Raw genomic sequence first — 24613 nt, 5'->3', positions numbered from 1 at the left:
CATGTGAGAGAGAAACATCAATTGGTTGCCTCCTGCCCCAACCAAGGATCAAACCTACAGCCTAACTGTGTGCCTGGCAGGGAATTGAACCTACCTCATTTATGTGTACAGAATGAAGCTCCAACCAACTGGACCACCCAGCCAGGAGAATACAGTAAATTTTTAAAAGAAGATAGGCTAAATTAAAGTTTCTCAACTAATTTTGCCAAGGGTCCCTTTGTAGGTGGGACATTTCCCTCTCCCAAGAGTATTATTTCAAGAATTAACTTTGGGGAACACTTTGGAAAATGCTGATCTCTTCAAATGAGCATGAACCTGAGAGTCTGGAGGTCTCTAGTTCTGGTCCCACACAAGTAACTTTACCTCGGGGGACCTCCGTGTCCCTCTCTCCAGTATGGGAGGCTGAGGCCAGAATCTGTCCCAAGTACTTTGGATCTAACTTTCCACAATTCTATGCCTCTGCAAAGTATGCTCAATTGTCTTGCTCTAGACCTGATGGTGAACAAGAGGTCCTTCAATTTTGCAAATAATTATTCAAAAATGTCCATATTTTCAACTCCAAATATCAAAAAATAAATTAATTTCTTCATGGCATGAAAATTTCCAGAAGTATTACAATTCAATTATTGACATATAAATATATCATTTTCCACTAGCTCTAAGCACCGCTGGCTCATCTGTGTAATATTTCCAGATGCTTCTGCAATTAGCTCTGCTGTATTTAAATTCTGTCTACTTTAAATTAAATAAGATATTTCCTCTTCTCTTCCAACAAAGCTAATGGCAAAAATAATGGAGCTAACGAGGGAGGGACACAGGAAAGCTGTGCTCTGTAGGCTGTTCGTTCACACAAAACCTTTAAGTAATACATTTCCCAGTGCTAAGTTAAGGAATATATCAATATTGAAGAAATGTCAAATATCACCATATATCCCATATAATAAAAGGCTAATATGCAAATTGTCCCCTCAACAGGAAGTTCCACCGGGAGTTGGACCAGGGGCGGGGCCAGCTGGCCAACCGCCCACAGCCCCTCCCCCTATCAGCCTCACCCCCAATCATTCCCTCCCACCTCAATCAGGGGAGGGCCCGCCTGACCCCAGCCATGCATGAATTAATGCACTGTGCCTCTAGTATAAACATACTCAGTGCAACTATAATCAAATCTCAACCTATTTATTTATTTTGTAGAAATTGGCAAGATGTTTCTAAATTTTGTATGAAAAGCAAAATAATCTTGGAGAATGAAGGTGGAGGAGTTATATTACCAGCAACAAGAATTATAAAGTAGTCATGGGGATGTAAAGTACAGCATAGGGAATATAGTCAACAATATTGTAATAACTCTGTATGGTGTAGATGGGCTCTAGAAATGCCAGGGGTGAAGTATGTGATTATCTATACTGGACACCTGAAACTAATAAAAAATAATGTTAAGTGCAAATTGAAAAATAAAAAAAATATGTAATTATAAAACTACTAATTAAGCAGAGTAGAAACAGACACATAGGTACAGGAAACATTTTGGTGGTTATCAGAGGGAAGGGGGATTGCAGAGATGGGTAACAAAGGTGAAGGGATTTGAAGTACAAATTGGTCATTATAGAATTGTCACGGGGATATAAAGTACAGCATAGGAAATATAGTCAGTAATATTGGAATAACTATGTATGGTATCAGAAGGGTACTAGATTCATTGGGGTAATCATGTCATAAGTAATATAAATGTCTAATTACTGGGCCGTACACCAGAAACTAATAAAATATTGTATATCAACTGTAATTGAAAAAGAAAAAAACATTTTAAAAAGACAATACAATTTTGGCCCACGAGACAAATACACCATTGGACATCTGATTTATGGCAAAGACTGTACTGCATATCAGTGGGGAAATGACAGTCTTTTCAATGAATGTTGCTAGGTCAATTAGATATTCACAAAGACCCCAAAAATATTGATCCTTATCTCATCCCATGCACAGAAAATTAATTCCAAATGGAGTGTAGCTCTAAATGGGAAAGGTTAAAAAGTAATGCTTCTAGAAAATAATGTAGAGTGATGTTTTAATAGCCTTGGGTAAACAAGACATTTCTTAATGAGGACACAAAAAACAGTAAAAATGAGGGAAAAGACTGATAAACAGGATTTAATGAAAATCAGAAACTGTTCATCAGAAAACATCATTAAAAGAATGAAATATGGAAGCCACAGAGTGGGAGAACATATTGGCAATACATAAAATCAACAAGACTCTTACCCAGAATACATAAAGAATACTTATACATCAAGAAGGAAAAAACAATTGAATCGATTTTTTTAAATGGCCAAAAGACTTCTAGAGGCACTTCACGAGAGAATACACAGGTATCATACACGTATGCAAAAACTTAAAAACTTTAGTCATCATGCAAATGAAAATGAAAATCATAATGAGATAACATATACATACTCAAGCCAGAAGAGCTAAAATTAAGAAGGATAATTCCATGTTTGGAGAGAGGATTCAGAACCACTGGAATCCTCTTTGTACAAGGTAAAGAATAAATTGGTGCCATTACAGTAGAAAATTGGAGTTATCTACTAAAATTGATCACACACAAATCCTAAGACCGCACCATTCCCTTCCTGAGTTCATACCCTATAGAAGTGTGTATATATGTACACTAAAAGGCATGCACAAAATTTTCCAAGAAGCACTATTTGTAACAACACTCTCAATCTAAAAACAATCTGAAAAGTCCATCAACAATTGAATAGATATATGCATTATGTTATATTCATATTATGAAATACCATACCACAATAAAAATGAATAAACTATTGCTACACATAATGGTACTGATGAAATCTCAAACATAATGAAAGAAGACAGATGTAAAAGAAACATAGTCAGATCTGCTAATGTGGTGTATGTGTTCCTAAAAATCACCACACAATGAAAAATCATACAATTAAAACCACAGGACTTAATCGGAGACAAAAAAAGAATTAGAGGTACTATAATATCCAAAAATCTTGCCAGCAACACATTTTTTAAAAAGATAGAAATCCAATTAGAGCGGTAGCATGGTCTTAGACATCTAAAATGGTTAGAAACACATACTACATAAATTGTACGTGAGGTTTACAAAGACCTGAAGTTTGCTTATGGAAGCGGGTGTCAGAAGGGTGTCAGCTTGAACATTATTGAGAAGTGATGGAAGGAGCGCTATGTGAGACTGGGTGGAGAATTGTAGCAGATCTGACAGTAACATCAGAGGCGGCTGGATGTAACTGATGATGCGCCGGGTGAACTGAGGTGGCTGGCAGAGGTTTGAAGTGGGTGCAGGCGTGCGTGCCCTGCGTTTCTACTGGGCTCCGTGCAGCTGGGTACAGTTTTTTGCATTCACCTAGTGCTTCCTTGAAGACAACATTGCAAATATGCAAATGCTAAATTGCATTATGCTTAAATTGTTCCCTCAAGTATCAGTCATGGTAGAAATTTGCATTTTCAAACAAGCATTACAGCAGAAATTGATAGAATCTTGTTATTCTATTTAAATGAGTTCAAACACAGGCAAAAGGAATCTATGACATTAGATATCAAGATTCTGGCTATCCTATAGGAGGTTGTGGCTAGAAGGAACAACAGGGAGAAACCTCTCGAGTGCTGGGTTGTAGTTAAATAGGTATGTTCCGTTTGTGAAAATGCATCATGCCACACACCGTATATCTGTGCACTTTAATTTGTATGTTATATTTTTAACAAGCCTTTGAGGAAGGCTTCCTGGGATGGGATAGGATGGGAGGAAGAGTAAACTGATAGAAGAAAAGGCAGTAGATGGATGGATGGATGGATGGATGGACAGACGGATGGACAGATGGGTGGATGGACAGACAGACGGACAGACGGAGTGAGGAACAAATAGAATAACAATGGCAGACCCCAAACTAATTTTCAACAGATTTGTTGAGACAGAGTTAAAATGCCATATGATTAACCCATGTGAAGTGTACAATTCAATGGCTTTTAATAGACTTACAGAGTTGTGCCACCATCACAACAATCAATTTTAAAACATATTATAACCCCCTCCCAAAAAATAAATCCCATGCTTAATAGCCATTGCGCTCTAAACTCCTATCCCTTCCAGCCCTAAACAACCACAAGTATATTTTTTGTCTACATAGATTTGCCTATTCTGGACATTTCATAGAAATGAAATCCCACAATACGGTATATGGTCCTTAGTGACTGGCTTCTCTCACTCACACTAATGTTACCAAGGTTCCCTATGTGATAGCATGTATCAGTACTTCACTGCTCAATTACTGAATAATATTCCATTGAATAAATATTCCACACCTTCTTTATCTATTCGCCAACAGACAGACGTACAGGCTGCTCCCACTTTTTTCACTATTATGAATAATGCTGCTATGAACATCTGTATACAAGTTATTTATATCTAGGAGTGGAATTGCTAGATCATATGGTAACTCTGTTTAACTGTTTGAAGAACTGTCAGACTATATTCCAAAGGTTCAAATTTTCCACATCCTCACCAACACTTATTTTCCATTTTGAGCTTGTTATTATAAAAATATTAGTGTTTGTGAAGTGATATCTCATTGTGGTTTTGATTTGCATTTTCTGGATACCAAATGATGAATGTTGACTATCTTTTTCATGTGCTTATTGGTCATTTGTATATTCTCTTTGGGTAAAGGTCTATTCAGATCCTTTGCCCATTTCAAATAGAGTTATGTGTCATTTTATTATTGAGTTATAATAACTTCATATATTCTAGATTAAAATTCCTTATCAGATCCATGATTTGCAAAATTTTCTCCCATTCTAGTTACATTTTCACTTTCCTGATGATATTCTCTGAATTAAAATTGTTTTTTCTTTTAGTAAACTTAAAATTTTGGAATGATTTACAGAAAAGTTGCAAAGATAATACAGAGAGTTCCCATATACTCCTCACCTACTTTCTCCTAACAGCATGTTTGTCAAAATAAATAAACCAATATCGGTCCATTGTTATTAACTAAACTTCCTACTTTATTCTGATTTCACCAATTTTCCTTTTCCTTTTCAAAAATATTTTTTATTGATTTGAGAGAGGAAGGGAGAGGTAGAGAGAGATAGAAACATCAATGATGCAATGACAAGAGAGAATCGTTGAATCAATGATCGGCTATCTCCTGCACGTCCCCTATTGGGGCTCGAGCCCACAACATGGGCATGTGCCCTTGTCTAGAATTGAACCTGGGACCCTTCAGTCTGCAGACTGACACTCTGGCCACTGAGCCAAACCAGCTAGGGCACCCACCAGTTTTCCTAATAATGTCCCTTTTCTGTTCCAGATTCCAATCTGGCATTGCACCTTGTATATTATAGCTCTTGATTTTTATTTTCTTTCTTTTAATATATTTTGTTGATTTTGTACAGAGAAGAAGAGAGAGAGATAGAGAGCTAGAAACATCGATGAGAAAGAGTCATCAATCAGCTGCCTCTTGCACACCCCCCACTGGGGATATGCCCACAACCAAGGTACATGCCCTTGACCGGAATCGAACCTGGGACCTTTCATTCCCCAAGCCAACGCTCCATCCATTGAGCCAAACCAGTCTCGGCAATTTTTATTTTCTTATCATTCACTTCTTATTTTAAATATATTTTTATTGATTTCAGAGAAGGAAGAGGGAGAGAGACAGAAACATCAATGATGAGAGAGAATCATTGATTGCTGCCTCCTGCATGCCCTCTACTGGGGATTGAGCCTGGAACCTGTGCATGTGCCCTGATCTGGAATTGAACCATGACCTTCTGGTTCATAGGTCAATGCTCAACCACTGAGCTACACTGGCTGGGCTACCATTCACTTCTTTGTCCTCAAAGCACTGCAGCACATTTACTGTGTTTGCTTATGGCTGCATCGCAAGCACTCAGTATAATGACCAGCAGGAATGCAGGAGGCCTCCTCCTTCAAGCTATTTTTCCCATTAAAAAAGAAAGAAAAAAAAAATATTATCCTCATCCAGATTCACCTGACCACTGTGCCTCTTTCCCCAAATCACTTAGGTTGGGATGCTTCCCAGATTTCTTAGTTCCTTACTCTGTACTTTTGCTTCTTTTAGTAAAGTCCTGGCTAATGGCAGTGATTTTTTACAACAATGCAAAAGGTATGATCCGACCCTCCAGCCACAAACATAATGAGAAAAGTAATCAAGAGGCAAGCTTCCAATATGAGAAAAGTGAGTGATAGATTACTGTGGACACCAACGGAATGTTAAAATAGGACCAGAAACAATTTTATGTTAAAATCTACCTGGTTTCTTCTAGTTTAGTCAAAAACAAAACAAAAACAACTTTCTGAGAAAGGCCTGGCTCCCAAGACCACCGTTTGGCTATTTGTCATTTGAAAATCACCAAATAGCAGCACCCGTTATGTTATCTGGCATCTTTTAGACTTTGCATGACTGACCACACTCAGAATAGAAACGATTCACTCTTGTGTATGACAACAACTGAGCTCACCAGGCAAACCAGAGACAGCTTTCTAACGTTCTCTGCCCAGTGTTCCAGGCCCTGGCTGAGCCCTCAGCTACCCGTTTCCTTCGTCCCCCTAGAGGAGTGGTAAATACCTGTTTTCCGATGGTCTTGGGCAACCCACAGGTTGAGAACCGCCGCTGTAGACCCTAAGACCATCGGAAAACATGGATATTTACATTACGATTCATAACAGTAGCAAAATGACAGTTATGAAGTAGCAATGAAAATAATGTTATGGTTGGGGGTCACCACAACATGAGGAACTGTATTAGAGGGTCTCGGCATTAGAAAGGTTGAGAACCACTGGCCTAGAGCCACAGGTAACTCCCTGTGGTACATACCCTGGGCCCCTGGAAGACTTGTAAGGAACACAACCATCTTTTAAAACAAAATATTAGATTTCCCTTTCATTTCACTAATAGCAGGTGGGTCTTCTTAGTTTTCTTCCCCTCGAGGTCACATGAAAATGCCACCAAAGCGAAGTCCTGAGACCTAATGGGGCTAAAATTAGCAGTTGCCTGCTTCTCTGGGCCAAAGCCGGCTGCAGCTGGAGCGTGACCATCCCCCGTGGAGGGCAGAGGGGAGCAGAGAGGTGCCGCTCACCTGGCCCCTGAGCTGGATGCTGGCCAGCCCCAAGCGGAGGATCAGCCCCGCCTGCCCGCCTGACAGGGTGACACACTTCCAGACCGGCGAGTCCTGTCTGCTGCTCTCTGTATCATCAGTGTCGTGGGTAGAGGAGGACACACGAGGGAAAGGTGAATATTATGGCAGGTGGCCGCTGGAACTTCAGCTTTGTTTTAAAATCCGCTAACTAGAGCCTCCCAGGGCGGTCACTGTGGGTCCCTGCTTCTGCTCGCCCGTCTTCACTGACCACACCGCGCCCTCTGAACTGGATCACCCGAGGAAGACAAGGCTCGCCAGCAACTAGCAGCTTCGTCACCTTCACTGGGCCCTCACCGGCCTCTGGTCCAAATACCCTGCTCCGATAACTAGTCACCCTGTGGCATGGTCCTGGCGGGCGTGTGACTGTCCCAGCCCTCATCACACACTGTTGGAGTGGTTGTCCTATGGCCCCTGGCTGGACAGCAAAGTCTAGCTCAGGTGCAGACTTCAGCGCTTAAAAAGGGGGCTGACCTGGACCCTGTCTGCCTGCCAAACCATCCCAGCACTCTGCCCGCCTTCCCACACCACACCCCCCGGAGGAGCCTCCCAGGCCTGTCACTACACAGCTCTACCAAGTGAACAGCAAACAAGACATGCATGTACTTCTCATTTCCTAGGCCGGAAAGCTGGGTCCAGGGGCTGGCAGGCCTGCTCCCTCCGAAGCCTCTAGGCAGGCTCCTCCCCTGCTACTACCGGGCTCAGGTGGCCCCAGGTCTCTGTCGCCTCCCCCTGTAGCTTCACATCTTCCCGCTGTGCACACCGGTCTGTGTCCAGATTTCCTCTTTTTTTAAGGACACCCGTCATTTGGATGAGGGCACACCCTGACGGCTGAAAGGGCAGGGCGGGGGCGAGGATGAGCTCCCAACTCCGCCCCATAGGGCGGAGTTATCCCTAGCCCTCAAAACTCCTGGACGGGGAGAAATTTGCTCTCTTCCGCCATGCTGCCGGCATGAGTGGGAGGAGCCCATTGCTAGCATGGTACAGGCTCTTTTGTTTATTGCATCGGACTCGGCTCCCTGGTGGTCCTTGGGGATCATGAAGTCTGGGCATAACAGGCCTCAATTTAATTTTCTTCCCTCTATATAAAGACCCCGTTTCCAAATAGGTTCACGTTTTGAGAATGTGGGGTTAGGTCATCCATGTATCTTGGGAGGACAAAATTCAACCTCTAACACCCACTTTACCATGCTCTCCTTGCAAAGACTACTCCACAGCAGCGGGCACGTTGATCAGGGTGGCAGCTGGCAGGTGCAGAGACCACAAGCCAGTGCAGAGAAAAATCGTCTGGCTGAGGCTCCCACGCCTGTGACACAACACTGACTCCCTGGACAATCCTGGGTGCTCACAAAACAACATTTCTCTCTGGACCTTTAAGACAGTGGTTGGCAAACTGTGGCTCTTTGGCCCCTTGAGTTTTTAGCAAAGGCCAGCTTAGGAGTATCCTAATTAAGTTTAATAACAAGAGTTTAAGTTTAAAAAATTTAGCTCTCAAAAGAAATTTCAATCATTGTACTGTTGATATTTGGCTCTGTTGACTGAGTTTGCCGACCACTGTTTTAAGAGAATGGAAAGTTTTCCTCCATGGTTTTGAACCTCCTTTACTGAATATTCACGGAAATACCTGATGGCCTTAATTACACTGAAGAGAGGTGGCCAGGTATTGGATAACATGCCTGAGGCAAAAGACAGTCGCCCTGGAATCCACTCTCTGATCTTTAGATATAGAACGACAGGCCCTAAACTGCAGCCTTAGTTCCCAGCACTGAGCAGTGTAGATACAATGTAATCACAGGCCTCCAAATCTCCCATCAGCCATCCTGACACCGCGTGGTTTCCCACAGGATTCAGCTAGCACACCCCAACAAATGGATCACCTTCCACTGCTTTCTTGGTCTGAGTAAGCAACAAGGCTCATGAGCAAGCTAATGCAACGTGTGGGAGCCAGCCTAAAAGCAGGGGTTGATTTGCCTAGTGAACAAGAGTCCTCCGCCAAGAGAGAAGGCTCAGAATAAAAAATAACGGTAGGTGTACAGATTAGCCAGTGGCCAATCCAGCCAGCAGCCTCAGTCAGGATGACCTGTCAGCTCCAGAACCTGGAATGTCTGCTTCCTGTCACCACCCAACCGCCTACCTGGACAATAAACCAAGAGGAAGATGCCATCTGCAGCTTCCAAAGATGGTTTCTGTACCAACGTCCTGGAACAAAGGCAGCGAGAGTCTCTGCTCAGAAGACATACAGAAACACAGGGGATGCCCCGGAGAATTATCTCCCAGCATAAACTTAGGGGGAGGGGAGGAGATCTTACAACAAAAACATACACAGACTCTAGGGGCCTTAAAATATATGGGTAGTACTATCCAAAACCAGTTTGGCTCAGTGGATAGAACACCGGCCTGCGGATTGAAAGGTCGCAGGTTCAATTCCAGTCGAGGGCATGTACCTTGGTTGCAGGCACATCTCCAGTGGGGGATGTGCAGGAGGCAGCTGATGGATGTTTCTCTCTCATCGATGTTTCTAACTCTCTATCCCTCTTCCTCTCTGTGAAAAATCAATAAAACATATTTTTAAAAATAAAATAATAAAATAAAATATATGGGTTGTCTCCAAATACTGTCTCGAAAATACAGTGTCCGCCAGGCAGCTCTGCCCCCCTCAGGGTTGGCGTCCCTCTCCACCTGGCTCTCCACGCTTGGGGCAAGCGGGTGGCCAGCAGCTCCAGCCCCGTGTGCTGATGCCTCTGCAACGTCCCAACACAGACTCTGGAACTGCATCGCGTGCGCAGACACACCGTACTGGTTCCGGTCACACGTCGACCCTTCGTCTTAGCTGTCAGTGTGACCCACCAGAACGACACAGATCCAGGGTGGAGTGGGAGAGGTGTGTCCCCAAAGGATGGGGACACGTGCCGAATGAGGAAAACCGCAGCCTCCCCCTGTGCTACCCCTACCCTCATGACAGCCAATCCCAGGCTTCTTCTGGGACATTCAGGTACTGTTTCTTTTTTTCACAGGCAGGCTCTCGTTTCAGTAAGGCTAGTGGCATATCCAGATTGCTCTTTTATCACCCGGTCTCCTGAGGAAGAAGCTGTTCAAGGGATGCCGCAGAAGGGGTGTTCTGTGAAACAGCAGCGGATGCCTTATTGTGCTGTGACCGGCTCCATAGGGGCTCCTCCAGAGATGGCCACATCCTATTCCAGGGAACTCGGGCAAGTGAGCCACCCTGGCCAAGGAGCCTCTGCAGATGTGGTCACGTGAAGGGTCTTGAGATGGGGAGGCCACCCAGGTTTCTCCGGGTGTGCCTGGTGTAATCACAAGGGTCCTTACCGGGGAGATGCAGGAGGATGCAGAGAACAGGCGAGGTGATGACAGGAGCAGAGGGCAGGGAGAAATGATTTAAAGGTGCCCTGCTGCACCAAAACCGGTTTGGCTCAGTGGATAGAGCATCGGGCTGTGGACTGAAAGGTCTCATGTTCGATTCCAGTCAAAGGCATGTACCTTGGTTGCGGGCACATCCCCAGTAGGGGGTGTGCAGGAGGCAGCTGATCGATGTTTCTCTCTCATGGATGTTTCTAACTCTCTATCCCTCTCCCTTCCTCTCTGTAAAAATATCAATAAAATATATTTAAAAATTAAAATTAAAAAAAATAAAGGTGCCCCACTGCTGGCTTTGAGGAGGAAGGAGGCGAGCCATGAGCCAGGGGCGTGGTTGGCTTCTGGAAGCTGGAAAAGCCAAGGAGACTTCAGCTCAACACCTTTTAAACGTCCAGCAGTGAGTCAATTTCAGATTTCGAGCTTCCAGAAGAGTCAGAGACAAGTCTGTGCTGTGTTGAGCCACCACGTCTGTGATCCTCTGTTACAGCGGCCACGGGAGAAGACTACACGTGGCGACATAAAGAGGGTCTGCTGCCCAAAGGAGTTGGCCCCGTAGCTGAGACACCCGGTAGTGACGACTCGCTGGATTTTCCTCTGTTACAAAAGCGTTACTAAGTTCCATATTAAGTGTTCTTCGTTCTTTACACGATTTTAAAAGGTTCAGTAATGATTTGAAGAGACAGTCTGGTAGGAAGGGCATCAATAAACACTTCGGACTGCTAGGCACTCACTCCCCTTGAACACTCGCTGGCATGCTCGGACACGGCTGGTGCTGAACGAATCTGCACCCATCGGTAGAAACTACAGGAATGGCTACATGCCGTCACGCAGATTCGTAATACAACCTCCAGGATGCAGCTCACTTCAGAAACCACGCATGTACCGCCCTCCCAATCGGCTCCCTGTCAAGTGGATTGGGAATCCCTCTGCAGGTACCTTTTGTATACAGAATATTTATCATGGTCAGCAGCTTTGTTATATATTGAATATAATAGATAGCTCAGAGAATAAAGGAGATTTACTCAAATTTTAAAAAACTGTTTTGGTTTTATTTCCATTTCTATCGCCATATTTGTAATATAATTTCCCCCAGTTCTGTTGTGATATAATAGACATTTAACATTGGATTGGTTTAAGGTGTACGACATAATCATTTCATAACACTTTTGAATATCACTCTGCATATACATGATTGGGGGCATGTAGATGAGGGGCCAATGAGAGGTAGAAACTTCAACTATTATATGCTAATATATCAGTAAAGGTCAAATTATTTATTTTTATTTGGTTAACTGTGTGTAAGCTATACCAGTCTTTCCTTGATATTCTACTTAAAGCCACTTTAAAGGTTCCCATATCACATGTTAAACAAATTCACGAAAGCTCCCAGTTAGCAGGAAAAGGGTTTAAATGCACTGATTCAAACTCCCTCCCAGACCCTTCAGAAGTTCTCTCAGGTGCAACACAACCCCAGGCACACACAACCCCGCTCCCTATCCCCTGTGCTAGTGACTTGGCCAGAAGTACTTCTGGGAAAACTGATGCCTGAGACATCTGGATGCCCACCTGGCACTGAGGAAAGAAGGAACCAAGGTTTCGGAAAGGCCTGAAATTCAGATTCCAAGAATGGCCGTGAATGGGCCCAGGTGTTACCATGGATAAACCGCTTATCCTGCATCTCCGCATCAGCCTCACCACCAGCACAATGGCGGCAGCTCCTGCTCCTCAGGCTGTCCTGGAGCTCCCAGAGGCCCCGCGGAGGCTGGAGCTGAATCGCCAGGGCCATGTGAGCTGCAGGTGAAGGGGAAGGTCAGAGCTAGGGAGGGCTATGGGAGCTGCAGGTGAAGGTGAAGGTCAGGGCTAGGGAGGGCCATGGGAGCTGCAGGTGAAAGTGAAGGTCAGGGCTAGGGAGGGCCATGGGAGCTGCAGGTGAAGGTGAAGGTGAATGTCAGGGCTAGGGAAGGCCATGGGAGCTGCAGGTGAAGGTGAAGGTGAAGGTCAGGGCTAGGAAGGACCATGTGAGTGGCAGGTGAAGGTCAGAGATAGGAAGATGGTGAGACAAAGTAATCACAAAGCAGGGCCCCCAAGACAAGGACATCTGCCCTCCGTCTCCTCTCATCAAAATGAAATTTCAGTCCCAAGGACTTAACGAGATACGAGGGAACGAGTTTCTATTTAACCACGGTCTCCCAAAGCCTCCAGGGCAGCACCCGGCCCAGCTTTAAATGGAATGCCTGCCCAGAGCCATCTGAGTCAGGAGACGAATAAACGGCCCAGACGGGCTGGAATCAGGGAGAAAATAGATTTCCCTTCGCTCACCCAGAGACAACAAGCAGATCAGATCGGGGAGTGCAGGGGTTCCGACCTGCACTCCTCTCTCACTGTGATCTGGAGGGGAAAGGACCAAGGTCCTCTCACCAGGACATGGGGCCACTTTGGGAGCTAAGTGTTGAGACGGAGTTTTCCAAATTAGAAAGGGCAACAGGAGGAAACAGTGCAAGTGTGTGTGTGTGTGTGAGAGAGAGAGAGAGGAGGGGGGGGAGAATATGGGGGGAATGTGAGGGTGATGAGAAGGCAGGATGGAGGTTTGGTGGATCCATGTCTATACCAAACTTCCATCCCTGCAAAACCCTAGCTGCAGACTCCAGCGCCCCACCTCCCAGGAGATGGCTGGGTCGCCTTTCTACAGAGCCCAGGGGCTGAAGGGCACCGCTGAGTGATGAAGACTGGGCCTGCATATCTGACGTTGTAACACAGAGATATTTTTGCGTTACAGAGAAGTCAGGTGCTGCTCAGTGGGCTGCTTGTCCAAAAATCAACTTAGACTTCAATGTCAAGGACTTAAGGCAGACGTGAGAAGGTTCCTTCCATCAACAAGCTTATCGGAGAGCCAGAGTTATGTAAGAGGCATCCTGCATTTGCCTCTGCAGAGCATGACACAGCAGGCTGGGGACCAGCTCCCCAGCCACATCCTTCCCAGACCCCTGGGCCAGCGAGGCACCTTCTACACACACACACACACACACACACACACACACACACACACACACTCCTATGCGCGCTTGCATCTAAACATTCACATTCCTCAAGCTACTTAAACTTCAATCATAAAAGAACGGCAAAGATATAGATTATATTCCTCAACTGCATTAATTGAATAATACATCTCCAACCTCTGCAGCAGAGACAGCACTCCATAACAATGGTTTATGTGTGGGCAATAGTGTGGTGAAGGCCTGGGGCAGGTAGGGGATGGGTGGAGGGGGGAAGATAGGAGGCAGGGGAACATCTGTAATACTATCTATCAATACAGCCGGGACCGGTTTGGCTCGATGGATAGAGCATCGGCTTGGGGACTGAAGGGACCCGGGTTCGATTCCGGTCAAGGGCATGTACCTTGGTTGCGGGCATATCCCCAGTAGGGGGTGTGCAAGAGGCAACTGATCGATGACTCTCTCTCATCGATGTTTCTAACTCTCTATCTCTCTCCCTTCCTCTCTGTACAAAATCAATAAAATATATTTAAAAAAAAAATACTATCTATCAATACAATAAAACATACATATTTTTGTCCTGACCGGTTTGGCTCAGTGGCTGGAGCGTTAGCCTGCAGACTCAAGGGTCCCAGGTTTGATTCCGGTCAAGGGCATGTACCTTGGTTGTGGGCACATCCCCAGTAGGGGGAGTGCAGGAGGCAGCTGATCAATGTTTCTCTCATATCAATGTTTCTAACTCTTTATCCCTTTTCTCTCTGTAAAATTCAATAAAATATATTTTTTAAGTATATCTAAAAGAGAATTCCCTTACTCTTTAGGTTCTTCCCTGCCTCTATTTTCCCTTAGCATCATTCACCTTGAGATATTCACTTAATTCATGTAACTTCTCCCCCTAGCTGGAACATAACTTCTACAATTGCAAAAAAAAAAAAAAAAAAATGGTTTGCGTGTGAGAGGTCAGCGTGTCCACCCCCTGGCTGCACTGTCCACAGTCCGGGACAGCAGGGCTGTGTCTCCGCAGACAGGGAAGGCTCTGACTTGACAGCCTCCTATCCCAGTCCCACTGAGACCGGGAGAGGTTTTTACATGAGCTACTGAATTAAGCTTTTCAGCTGAGAGCAAACAAATCCGAGTCTACATTCAGTGAACTGGAGGCAGGAGAGGTGCTGACCTTAAGACAACTCCACCGGGCTAACCAGGAGAACCTTGTAGGAGCATCGGCGGTGCTGGGAAAGGCACTCCAGGTTCTGGAAGTAGTGAGGCTGTGTCTTCCATCTCCTCACTGAGCCCCAGCCTCCTGACACCTGCCTGCCCCTTCCCGCTGCTCCAGGGCCCACAGGTGAGACCTGCGAGAGGAACCGAGTGCTGCCGGCTGCCCCCAGGGCCTGCGGCAGGTCCCACCCGGCAGGGCACAGAGGGACAATGGTGGTCACCCCAAACGCAGCGGGACGCGGGACAAATTGTTGGAGATCGGGACTGTCCCACCAAAAGCGGGATGTCTGGTCACCTTACTTTAAGCCTGGACACCTAGACTCTGCGCTTGAATGCTCTCCATCCCCCACAGACAGCCTTCCCCCACCACTTCATCCCATCTTCCTCAGTGGGTGCACGTGGGTCCTACAACAGCAGGTGCTGCTCAGGTGGCTGAGGAACGAGGCCAGGGTCTGCCAGCCTGTCAAACTCCCGGCTCGTTCATTGGCAGCAACAGGTTCAGGTCGACAGTCCCATATCTGAAACCTCTGGGGCCGGAGCAACCTCCGAATTCAGGTTTTTGTTGTTTTTATTTTAGAAAGCTAATGTTATACCCCAGCAGGGCCTGAGGAAGCATCCGATGAACTCATTTATGCACTTTCGTATCAAAACATGAATATTCATACTCGTCTTCTAGTTATGAATAAAAAAAAAAAAAAATCCAGAGGTTTCAAGGGCAGGGGATTTGGCACCGTCCTCCAGGATATAGAAACTCGGGGACAAAAACAAAAACCAGACAAATGGGGCAACTGCCCAAACCCCAGCCGACATCCCCTGGCTCGGAAGGCCCGGGACGGGCCAGCTGAGCTGGGACCAGGCTCACCGGAAGCACCTCCCACCCAGAGAACGCCTTTTACTTTGAGCTGCCCTGGCCCCAGAACCAGGAGAGAAATAATTCCATAGAGCCCCCTACTTTTGGGGAATCAGTCCCGGGCCTCCAGCACCTGCCCCCCAGGAGGACACAACGTACACCGGGTGCCGACCCTGCTGGGCCGCATACGTGGGCAGCAGACGCTGTTCCCAAAGCCCCAGCCCCATGGCACCCAGGGGAGCTGCACGGGGCGCGGGGCGAACCAAACTTTGGTCTTCCTGGCCTCGGGGAGCAGAAACAACACTGAACATGAGACAACATGAAAGCCTCTGGCTTTCTCTCCGCCCTGTTCCATGCCAGCAGCCCCAGGGCCCACCGCGCCCCTGCTCTCTGGCTCTCCGTGATCCCTGACGGGCTGTGTCCACTCGCATGGCCTTACCTGCAGGCCACCTCCCTGCCCTTGGCCCCCCACATGGCAACCATTTAGTCCCGCCCGCCTCCGCGCTCCCACTTACGTTTTTCGCTGCCTCTGGGAACCCTCTTCCCGCTGGTCCACTGCCCGCGAACACCCGCGTTCTTTCCCACGGAGCCCCCACGTGCGCTTGGGTTGGTCACGGGGCTGGCCCTGGCCAATGGGATGTGAGTAGAAATGCCACGTGCCGACGTCACTTCCGGCGGCAGCGGGGCAGGGGGTATGGAGTGCCTGTGCACTACCCCTGACGCCCCTTCCCCTCCATGATGCCAAGACAAGGTGGTGGAGAATCAAAACAGAAACCTCCTACCCCTGCCCGGTGTTGCTCAGTGAATAGAGCATCGGCCTGAGGACTGAAGGGTCCCGGGTTCGATTCCGGTCAAGGGCATGTACCTTGGTTGCAGGCAGATCCCCAGTAGGAGGGTGTGCAGGATGCAGCTGATGGATGTTTCTCTCTCATTGATGTTTCTAACTCTCTATCCCTCTCCCTTACCCTCTGTAAAAATCAATAAAATATTTAAAAGAAAACAACAAAAACAGAAACCTCCTAGGTCCTGGGGTCACTGTGAGAAGAATAAACTTCTACGGGGCACAGTTACTGCGAGCTGGGAATTCGCTGACACAGCAGTGCGTGTTAAGGACCCCCACACACCTGCCTTCTCCACCTGACCAGTTCCCACGTATTGTGCTTTAAACTCCACAGCAAAGGCTGCCTCCTTGGGCAAGTCCAACTCCAGGGTAGGTCGACCTCTCCATCCCTGACCTCACGTGTCTGGCAAACAGTTACCTGGATCTATGGACGCATTTCTGTTTGCAAGTTTGCGCCCCGCATTTGTGTGTGCTTCTCCCACCCCTGTCTTCTCGGTGCCCTGCAAGCTGCAAATACTCAATATGCTTGATTTACTGAAGCAAAAATCAGAGCCTTCTCGCTCGCGGGGCCAGCAAACCACGAGTCAGCATTTCCCCGGAGCCCTGGGTTCTCGGCATTGTGCTAGGTACTGCAGGAGGCAAGAGAAGCAAAACACTGTCACCACCTCTAGCAGCATCTTTTAATCTTCAGATCCTCTGCACCTATTATCTCCCATCTATGAAAGGAAGACCGCCACTTAAAAAGTACCTCATCTCTTCAGGAACTCTCAGAAAGACGTTTCTCAGGAAGGAAGATCAAAGAGGGGCATGGTAGTGGGGGGATGAAAGCCGAACAGGGCCCTCTCTTGGCACCCGTGAGCCTGGCTCAGCCACGCCTGCCACCGTGTGCAAGTGACAGCCTAGCCATGCAGAGTCGCGTCATCACGGCTTGGTAAAGCTCCCTAAACCAAAGGCGCAAAACCCCGTCAATGGTCAGGGACACAGAACACGGGGAAGTGGCTGGAGGGATGTGTCCTGTGAGTACTTCCCTTTCTCCCAGTTCTCTAAAGCAGTGTTTCCCAACCTTCTCTCATGATGAGAATCACCTGGTGGAGTTGTTAAAACACAGATTCCCGGATCCCAACTAAGAAGTGCTAAACTAGAATTTTTGGGAACATATAGGTAAAATTGTATACTTAACTAGTGCTCTAAGACAGATTTTATATACAGAGCACTAAGTTAGGTATGCAATTTTACCTATATGTTCTCAAAAATTCTAGTTTAGCACTTCTTAGTTGGGATTCAGGAATCTGTGTTTTAACAACTCCACCAGGTGATTCTCACCGTGAGAGAAGGTTGGGAAACACTGCTCTAAAGGACGTGATACGATGCTTAGTTCCAGCCCCAGGGAAATGGGGACCCTAATTAAATGATGACCAATTATTAAGGCAATTTTCACAGTACTTCCCACAAACTAGCATTTTACCTGCTGCAGGTGTGGCTGTGCTGTGGACACTGAGATGAGCCACTTAATGCGGTCGGCTGGCAAAGCTGGCATCCCGGTGTGCAGACAAAAACATCCCCGACAGAGAGCTGTGGCAACCCAGTGCCTCGCCCACAGCTGCAGGAGAGCACGGGCTCCTAGCACATAATCCCAGCAGGACTTTCAGAGCCTCGAGTGGAAGAACCTTAGACTCTACCGTATGCTGAAAGCTGGTATAGACAGTAAGATTATTTTAAAAGTGAAAAAGTTTAAGAGGTAACTGAGCGGAATGGAATGGTAGAGTTTGAGATAGTCGGGAAAGTACATTTTTTGAAAATATATTTTTATTTATTTCAGAGAGGAAGGGAGAGGGAGATAGAAACATCGATGATAAGAGAGAATCGATCAGCTGCCTCCTGCATGCCCCCTACTGCAGGTGATCGAGCCTGCAACCCAGGTATGTGCCCTGACCGGGAATCAAACCATGACCTCCAGGACCATAGATAGATGGTCAACCACCGAGCCACACCGGCCGGGCAGGACAGTACATTCTGATGTTGAGTGTCACATGTCATATATAAGAGGTACCTCAAAACACAGGGCGTTGCTCCTGTATTTTTGGAAGTCATATGCCATAAATAGAACAAGATACCAAGTGCATATGTGGAAAGCAAAGAAATTGACTGAAAATAGCATTGCCCGGCAACTTACCTTGTATGAAGATCCTGTTCCAGTAGATCTTCCCAACTTGGTTGCCCCCAAGAAACACCAGATTGGACAGGATGAGCATGGAGGTGGAGCACGAGGCGAGGGCAGCGTGGAAGCGACGGCGAGCCCGTGGGGAGAGGAACTGGACCTGCGGGGAAGGCAAGAGCACCTCATTGCATGGTGGGAAGTCAGACTGGCATGGCATCCAGCCTTCCTCCGTCGGCAGCCAAGAGTGCTTCCTCCAGAGCCTGGACTGCTCTTTAAATTAAAATTATTATTTAAACAGATCTCAAAACTTCTATTCCTGCAACATACTCATTCTGATCTATAGAAAGAAGTGCCACACTCCCAAGCTGTTACCTCCTACGACCCAGATGAGCTTTCTCCGGACACGTGTAACACAAGTTCTAAAGCTAGTGAAGATTCAGCTGGAACGTCTCTACACAGCTTCTGCACGTACATCTGTAGGCACAAGACCTGCTTAAGCTGTTCTCCATGGTAACAAGCCCAACTCCATGTGATGAGGTCTAGATGGGGGCGATCTTCCAGGCCAGTTTACTTGACCATGGGGAGCTACCCCATCGCTCTGACCCACTATTAGGAGGAACTTTGTTAAGAGGGTGCAGAAGAGCAGTTCAAGCCAACTGTGTTCCTGGAATCAGAGCTCTTGTATGCCAATGGTGAGCTGGCAGTAGCATCAAAATATGCTCCTGAAATACATTGAGGAGTGGCCAGATTATTATGATCTCTGAATACATAATAATCTGGCCACTCAGTGTGTGTGTGTGTGTGTGTGTGGGTGGGTGGGTGGGTGGGTGGAGGCCTGGTGCATGAATTTGTGCATGGGTGGGGTTCTGCCAGCCTGCCCAGAAGAATGGTAAATGGTAGTTGGCCAGCTCGCCTGCTAGTCGAACTCCCGTCAAGGGGACAATTTGCATATTAGCCTTTTATTATATAGTATATACACTGAGTGGCCAGATTATTATGCATTCAGAGATCATAATAATCTGGCCACACAGTGTACATGGAACTGGAGAGATGTTTTCTCTAACGGCTGATGAAGAATTCTGCTCATCTATCTGAGGTCTTCACTGGACTTTTCCCTCCCCTTTTATTACCTTCATGCGGATGTCATAAAGTCAGCTAACCCTAACCCTACCTCAGCCCTGACGTTCTGGGGGGCCTCTCGAGGGGGACCCCGTGCTGTGCTGCAGTGTATGAGCCCTCTGAGCTGTCCTTTGAGGCTGTGTATTTAGAATGAGGACCAGGTACAGAGCAACAACCCGATACCCAGGGCCCCAGGGGTCCTGACAAATACCTCGGCCTAATCAAAAGACACAGAAAAGAGAGGAAATGCCTGGAGATGGTTCCGAATATCCTCCAGAAACCCGCCCATCTCTGGGGTGGTCACTGCCTCCTGATTCCTGCTGCGCTCCATTACAACTGCAATTCTGAACTGGCCGGATTTGAGGCAGGAGAAAAGGACTAAGCAGGAGGCTGCTGGCTTCCGGGGCCCCTGTGTGCATCACCTGTGGCCGTTGTGCAAACCTCAGGCAGGGTCCCCTGAAAACCCAGAGAAATGGATTCCCGGCACCTCCCCTTTGTCTCCTGCAGTCCCAGCATCCGTTCCGCCTGCTCAGAGAGAGCTGCTGCCATGCACCTCCCACCCATGGCTTTCTCCCCCTGCCCCACCTGGGAGCGCGAGGCCTTCTCACGCCTGAACTGGGCAGTGGGCACTGACTGGGAGTGATTGTTCTGGAAAGATCATCAGTGATGCTGACGTGTCCCTGGTTACGAGCCGCCAGACAAGAAAGAGGACCTCTGGTCTCTTTCCCTGCTCTAAGAGGCCACAAGCACGTCTGGGCGATGCTGTCAAACACGACAGGATGAGAGATAATTACACAGAATAGAAGCTGGTAATAAGAGAGAAATGGGGATGGAGCAGGCTCTTAACACAAACCTCCTCACCCTTAAGAGTAAGGAGATACTGATCTACCCGTTCCTGCATTTCAGAGCAAAGAGAGGTATTTTCTGGGTATTACTGACTCAATTAGCAGTAAGTGGGGAGGCGGGATGAGAGGAAACAGGGCGACAGCAGGGGCAATCCAGAATAATGAATCAAGAAAGTATGAATGGTTTTAATTGGCATCAGTGTGTCCAAATAATTCTCTCCAGGGGGACATTATAACACATTGATTTCAGAGGCACCCCATGGGTCAGATACTCTGCCAGGTCTGCTCTACCCCATCCATCTCTCCTCCTTCCCCTTCTCCCCCCGCCTCACTTCCTGTTTGGGGAGGTCCAAGGCCCAGTGTGACCTTGCTCTTATTAACGTCAATTACAGAGCGGACATGGCTCCGTTATGCTCAGAGTGGTTCTCCTTTTAGGGGAAATGATTACAATTATCAAACAATCAATAGATACTGAGAAAACACTCTTTGCATTGGGTTGCTGAGCAGGGCTGCGGTGCCAGGTTACCTGGCACAAGGCAAGGCAGGTTGTGGTGGGAGACAGAGCTGAGGAGTGAGTGCAGAGCAAGGCAGGACCCAAGGGGGAGTGGGTGCTGGAGGCTGGGGAGGAGTGGGTGCTGGAGGCTGGGGGGGAAGTGGGTGCTAAAGGTTGGGGGGAGTGGGTGCTGGAGGCTGGGGGGAGTGGGTGCTGGAGGTTGGGGGGAGTGGGTGCTGGAGGCTGGGGGGAGTGGGTGCTGGGGGCTGTGGGGGAAGGTAGAGGGAGTGGGTGCTGGAGGAACAGGGCTCCTTCGCCAGCACCCGAGGCCTTGGCTCCCATGGATCTTCCCTTAATTCTCTGATTTCCCAAGTATCTCTCTCAACTATAGGAGTCAATAAATTCCTACTTCTGCTTATGGAAAAAATAGTCAAAATAACAGAAAATATGAATGAGCCTCTAGTCTCAGAAACAGGAGGGAGGACATCTAAAATCTGAAACGAATGACCACAATTTAATTTCTAGAGAGAGCTAATTAAAAAAAAAAAAAAAAAAAAAAGTCAAGAATGTTAAAGGCTATAAGGCTGTTGGAATCAAAAAGTTATTAAGACTTAAAGGAGAGGTCAGGAGTTGTAGGTAATTCTTAATCATCCCCCAGAGGGAGTGGGTGGGAAACAAAATAGCTGATGAAAAAGAAAATCCAAAAGCCTGATTTTAACCAACAGCCCGGTCCTCTGAACTGATGGGATGAGCCTTGAGCATGAATGGCACTCTCACAGAGCCCAGCTCCTCACCGTGAGGCAGAGGAAGAGCAGAAGGAAGGACCCGCCACAAAGAGGAAAGAGAGGGCCAGCCCAGAGAGTCCACAGAGGGTACTACCAACTGCAAAGGGGACTTTGTCTCGGCTGCAATCGTCTCTCCCCTTCAGCTTCCCCCAGAAACACTGTAGAGGAACCGTTTCAACATTGAGGATTCTTTCTCTGTTTCTAGGGACCCGTCTGGCCTTGGCCATTGGTTCACAAAAACTCTAGAGCAGCTATTTTCAGCCTTCTTCATCTCATGGCGCGCGCGCACGCGCACGCGCACACACACACACACACACACTCACACTCACACACACACACACACACACACACACACACACTAATTACCAAAATCCGGTGGCACACCAAAAAATATATTGTATTTTTTGACAATCTCACAAAAAATAGGTATAATTTTGATTGATTTACAATAATTGTCTTTACCTGCCCTTTTTTGTTCCAAAGTGACCTATTAAGAAATCAGGTGCTTATAAGTGTATATAAGAATTTCTGGTACCAAGAATCCAGTCAGATGCAACGTGACCAATAAGATGCAGCTCTTACTATATGACCTGTATGTGTATGGTTTAAGACCAGGCATTCACACCAGATGCTACTGTTGTGCTGGTCACTGTCATTTTCTATTTGACAATCTAAGGGAAAAGAGGTCAGTGCCCCTGACTAAACAGTCCGGTGTTGCATGTTCTCAGAGGAAAGTTCCATACTTAGGAGGCCCCGGAGGAAAAATGCCATATGGGCAAGGCTGGAAGGGTGTATTCCCTCGGCTCAGCCGGCTCCATCAGTAAATATGACTTTGTGAGTCTCTAGGAGGGCCAAAGTTCCCACTTGAAACTCTTTGTTCCTTTACACTCTCTCCTCTGAAGTTCTATAGTGATTGTGGTCACTACACCTGTGATCCTTCACCTCTAGGAAGCTGGCTGCCATGTTCAGGGGCCAAGCCTTAAGGCAGTCACCGGTCCTCATGGCTTAGATGCTTGAAAAATCCCTTCCCTGGTCAGAGAACTCACGATGAATTGTAAACTCAATGGGGAAATAGATCAGGATACAGCGAAGAGCCATCAAGTCTGAAAATCAGAATCACCAACTTGACCAGATAAGGCAATGACTGGTAAACAGAGTTTGATTTTCATGAACACAGATATAGCATGATAAAGAGAGCTCTGGACTGGTCATGGTCTCTTCCCAGATAGAAGAGTCTGTGGCAATTCAATATCCTCTCGGCAAAAAGTGGGAGGGGCACTGTCCCCCGGGGGATGTCTGGAAATTTGGTGGGCATTTTTGGTTATCCCAAGGACAACACGATTGCATGATCTGGCTATGTTATTGTGGACAGGGTCCAGGGATAATAAGCATACTTCAAGGTGCGTGGCAGAACTGTCCTGCCCAAAAGGTCCACAGCGCCCTCTGGAGAGAGGGTGAGTGTTTTTTCCACATTTATTCTAGAGCTGACTTCCCTCTTGGCCTGTGGGACACAGTATTTCCCTTCCTCCTTCATTAGGAGCATTGCCAAAACCCGGTCCCCTTTCCCCGAGGGCCCAGGAAAATGTACCTCATGGCAGGAAAGGGCCTCTTACAGAGCCTCCATGCTGTGTCATCCCCCACACACACTACCCCTCGGCATCAAATATGAGAGAGGGGAGCCCTGTGCCCCAAGCCATGTTTAGACAAGAGGCACCTCAGTTCCAAGCCTCGTCATCCCACACCCCTGAACCCAAGGGAAGAGGAAGAAAGAGGGATGGAGCAGTTAGAGGGCATCCCTGTGCGGTGCAGGTGACCAGCTCTCCACCTGCATTCTGACCTATATCCAGGCTGGGCCAGTCTCTCTTCACGATGATGTTGCTATAACCCCCTCTTCTCGCCCAAGGGCAGATACTGACTGGGCTTTGGGCCTGGATACAGCAAGGCCCTCAGAACATCCAGAAAAGCAGAGAGGCCGATCTCTAATTTCTCAGTGGAAGCACCCTGTCCGGCCGGAGAGATAAGAGCTGGGATGCGAGGATGTCATATCGACAGTGTAGCACTGGATTTAAGCTTCTCTCGAAGATTCCAAAAGTGAGCCATGGAACCCAATCAAAGTAAACCGGAGGGCTGAATGAAACTTCTGTCAAACTTGTTTGAATTTCCTGCTGCAAGGTGTCCGTGGCTTGTGTTTATTCATATCTCCATGGCAACTTTTCTATCTTTTCCAGTCAACATTCTGTCCCTGGAAATCAGAGGACTGGCTGGGGCACATGAGCTGCTGGGCCTGGGGGTGTGGGCTGTAGAATCTGGGTCAGAAGTGACGCTCAGCACAGCCCGGGGGTGGGGGGGCAGATGCTGCAGGGGGCTGCTGGCCCCACCCTTGTCCATGGAGTTGCTGTATGTGGGGCCAAGCTGGGGGGAGGGGCCAGGCTGAGCATCTGGGGGAGCAGATGGGCTGGAGAAATGGCTGCTGGAGATGGTGACAGAGGCTTGGCAAGTGGGACCCGATCCCGTTTATTTTTAAGTGGGGGAGAAGCTAAAAATGGAAACTGGGTGGGTTTGAGCAGCTGGACACAGTTCTCCCAAATAATCACTGACGTTTTTCGTTTTCTAATAAAAATGCTAACCAGAGGGTAAGAGAGGATGAGCAGAGAAATGGCAAGTGGGGGGGGGCGGGGGGCGGGGAGACCAGTGGGGAGATACCCGCAGGCCATGAAGATGAAACCAGAGACTTGT

The 24613-nt window shown here is 47.4% G+C and overlaps 1 protein-coding gene across 6 annotated transcripts in view; it reads right to left on the bottom strand.

Annotated features, from left to right (window-relative positions):
* The window catches only part of HHAT (hedgehog acyltransferase), a 180569-nt gene that overhangs the window by 17244 nt on the left and 138712 nt on the right, over nt 1-24613 (bottom strand). For 4 of the 6 annotated variants that reach the window (XM_036442637.2, XM_036442642.2, XM_045583104.1 and 1 more), the window contains one exon: nt 18651-18795. The exons of the other annotated variants lie outside the window; for them this stretch is intronic. In XM_036442637.2, coding sequence (XP_036298530.1) covers nt 18651-18795 — 145 coding nt within the window. The remainder of the gene's footprint in view (nt 1-18650; nt 18796-24613) is intronic. 6 annotated transcript variants of the gene reach the window in all.

The sequence above is a fragment of the Pipistrellus kuhlii genome, unplaced genomic scaffold, assembly GCF_014108245.1.
Source record: "Pipistrellus kuhlii isolate mPipKuh1 unplaced genomic scaffold, mPipKuh1.p scaffold_m20_p_18, whole genome shotgun sequence".
Taxonomy (NCBI): Eukaryota; Metazoa; Chordata; class Mammalia; order Chiroptera; family Vespertilionidae; genus Pipistrellus; species Pipistrellus kuhlii.
Note: the sequence above shows the minus strand (reverse complement) of the source record. Positions and strands in the feature narration are given on the sequence as shown.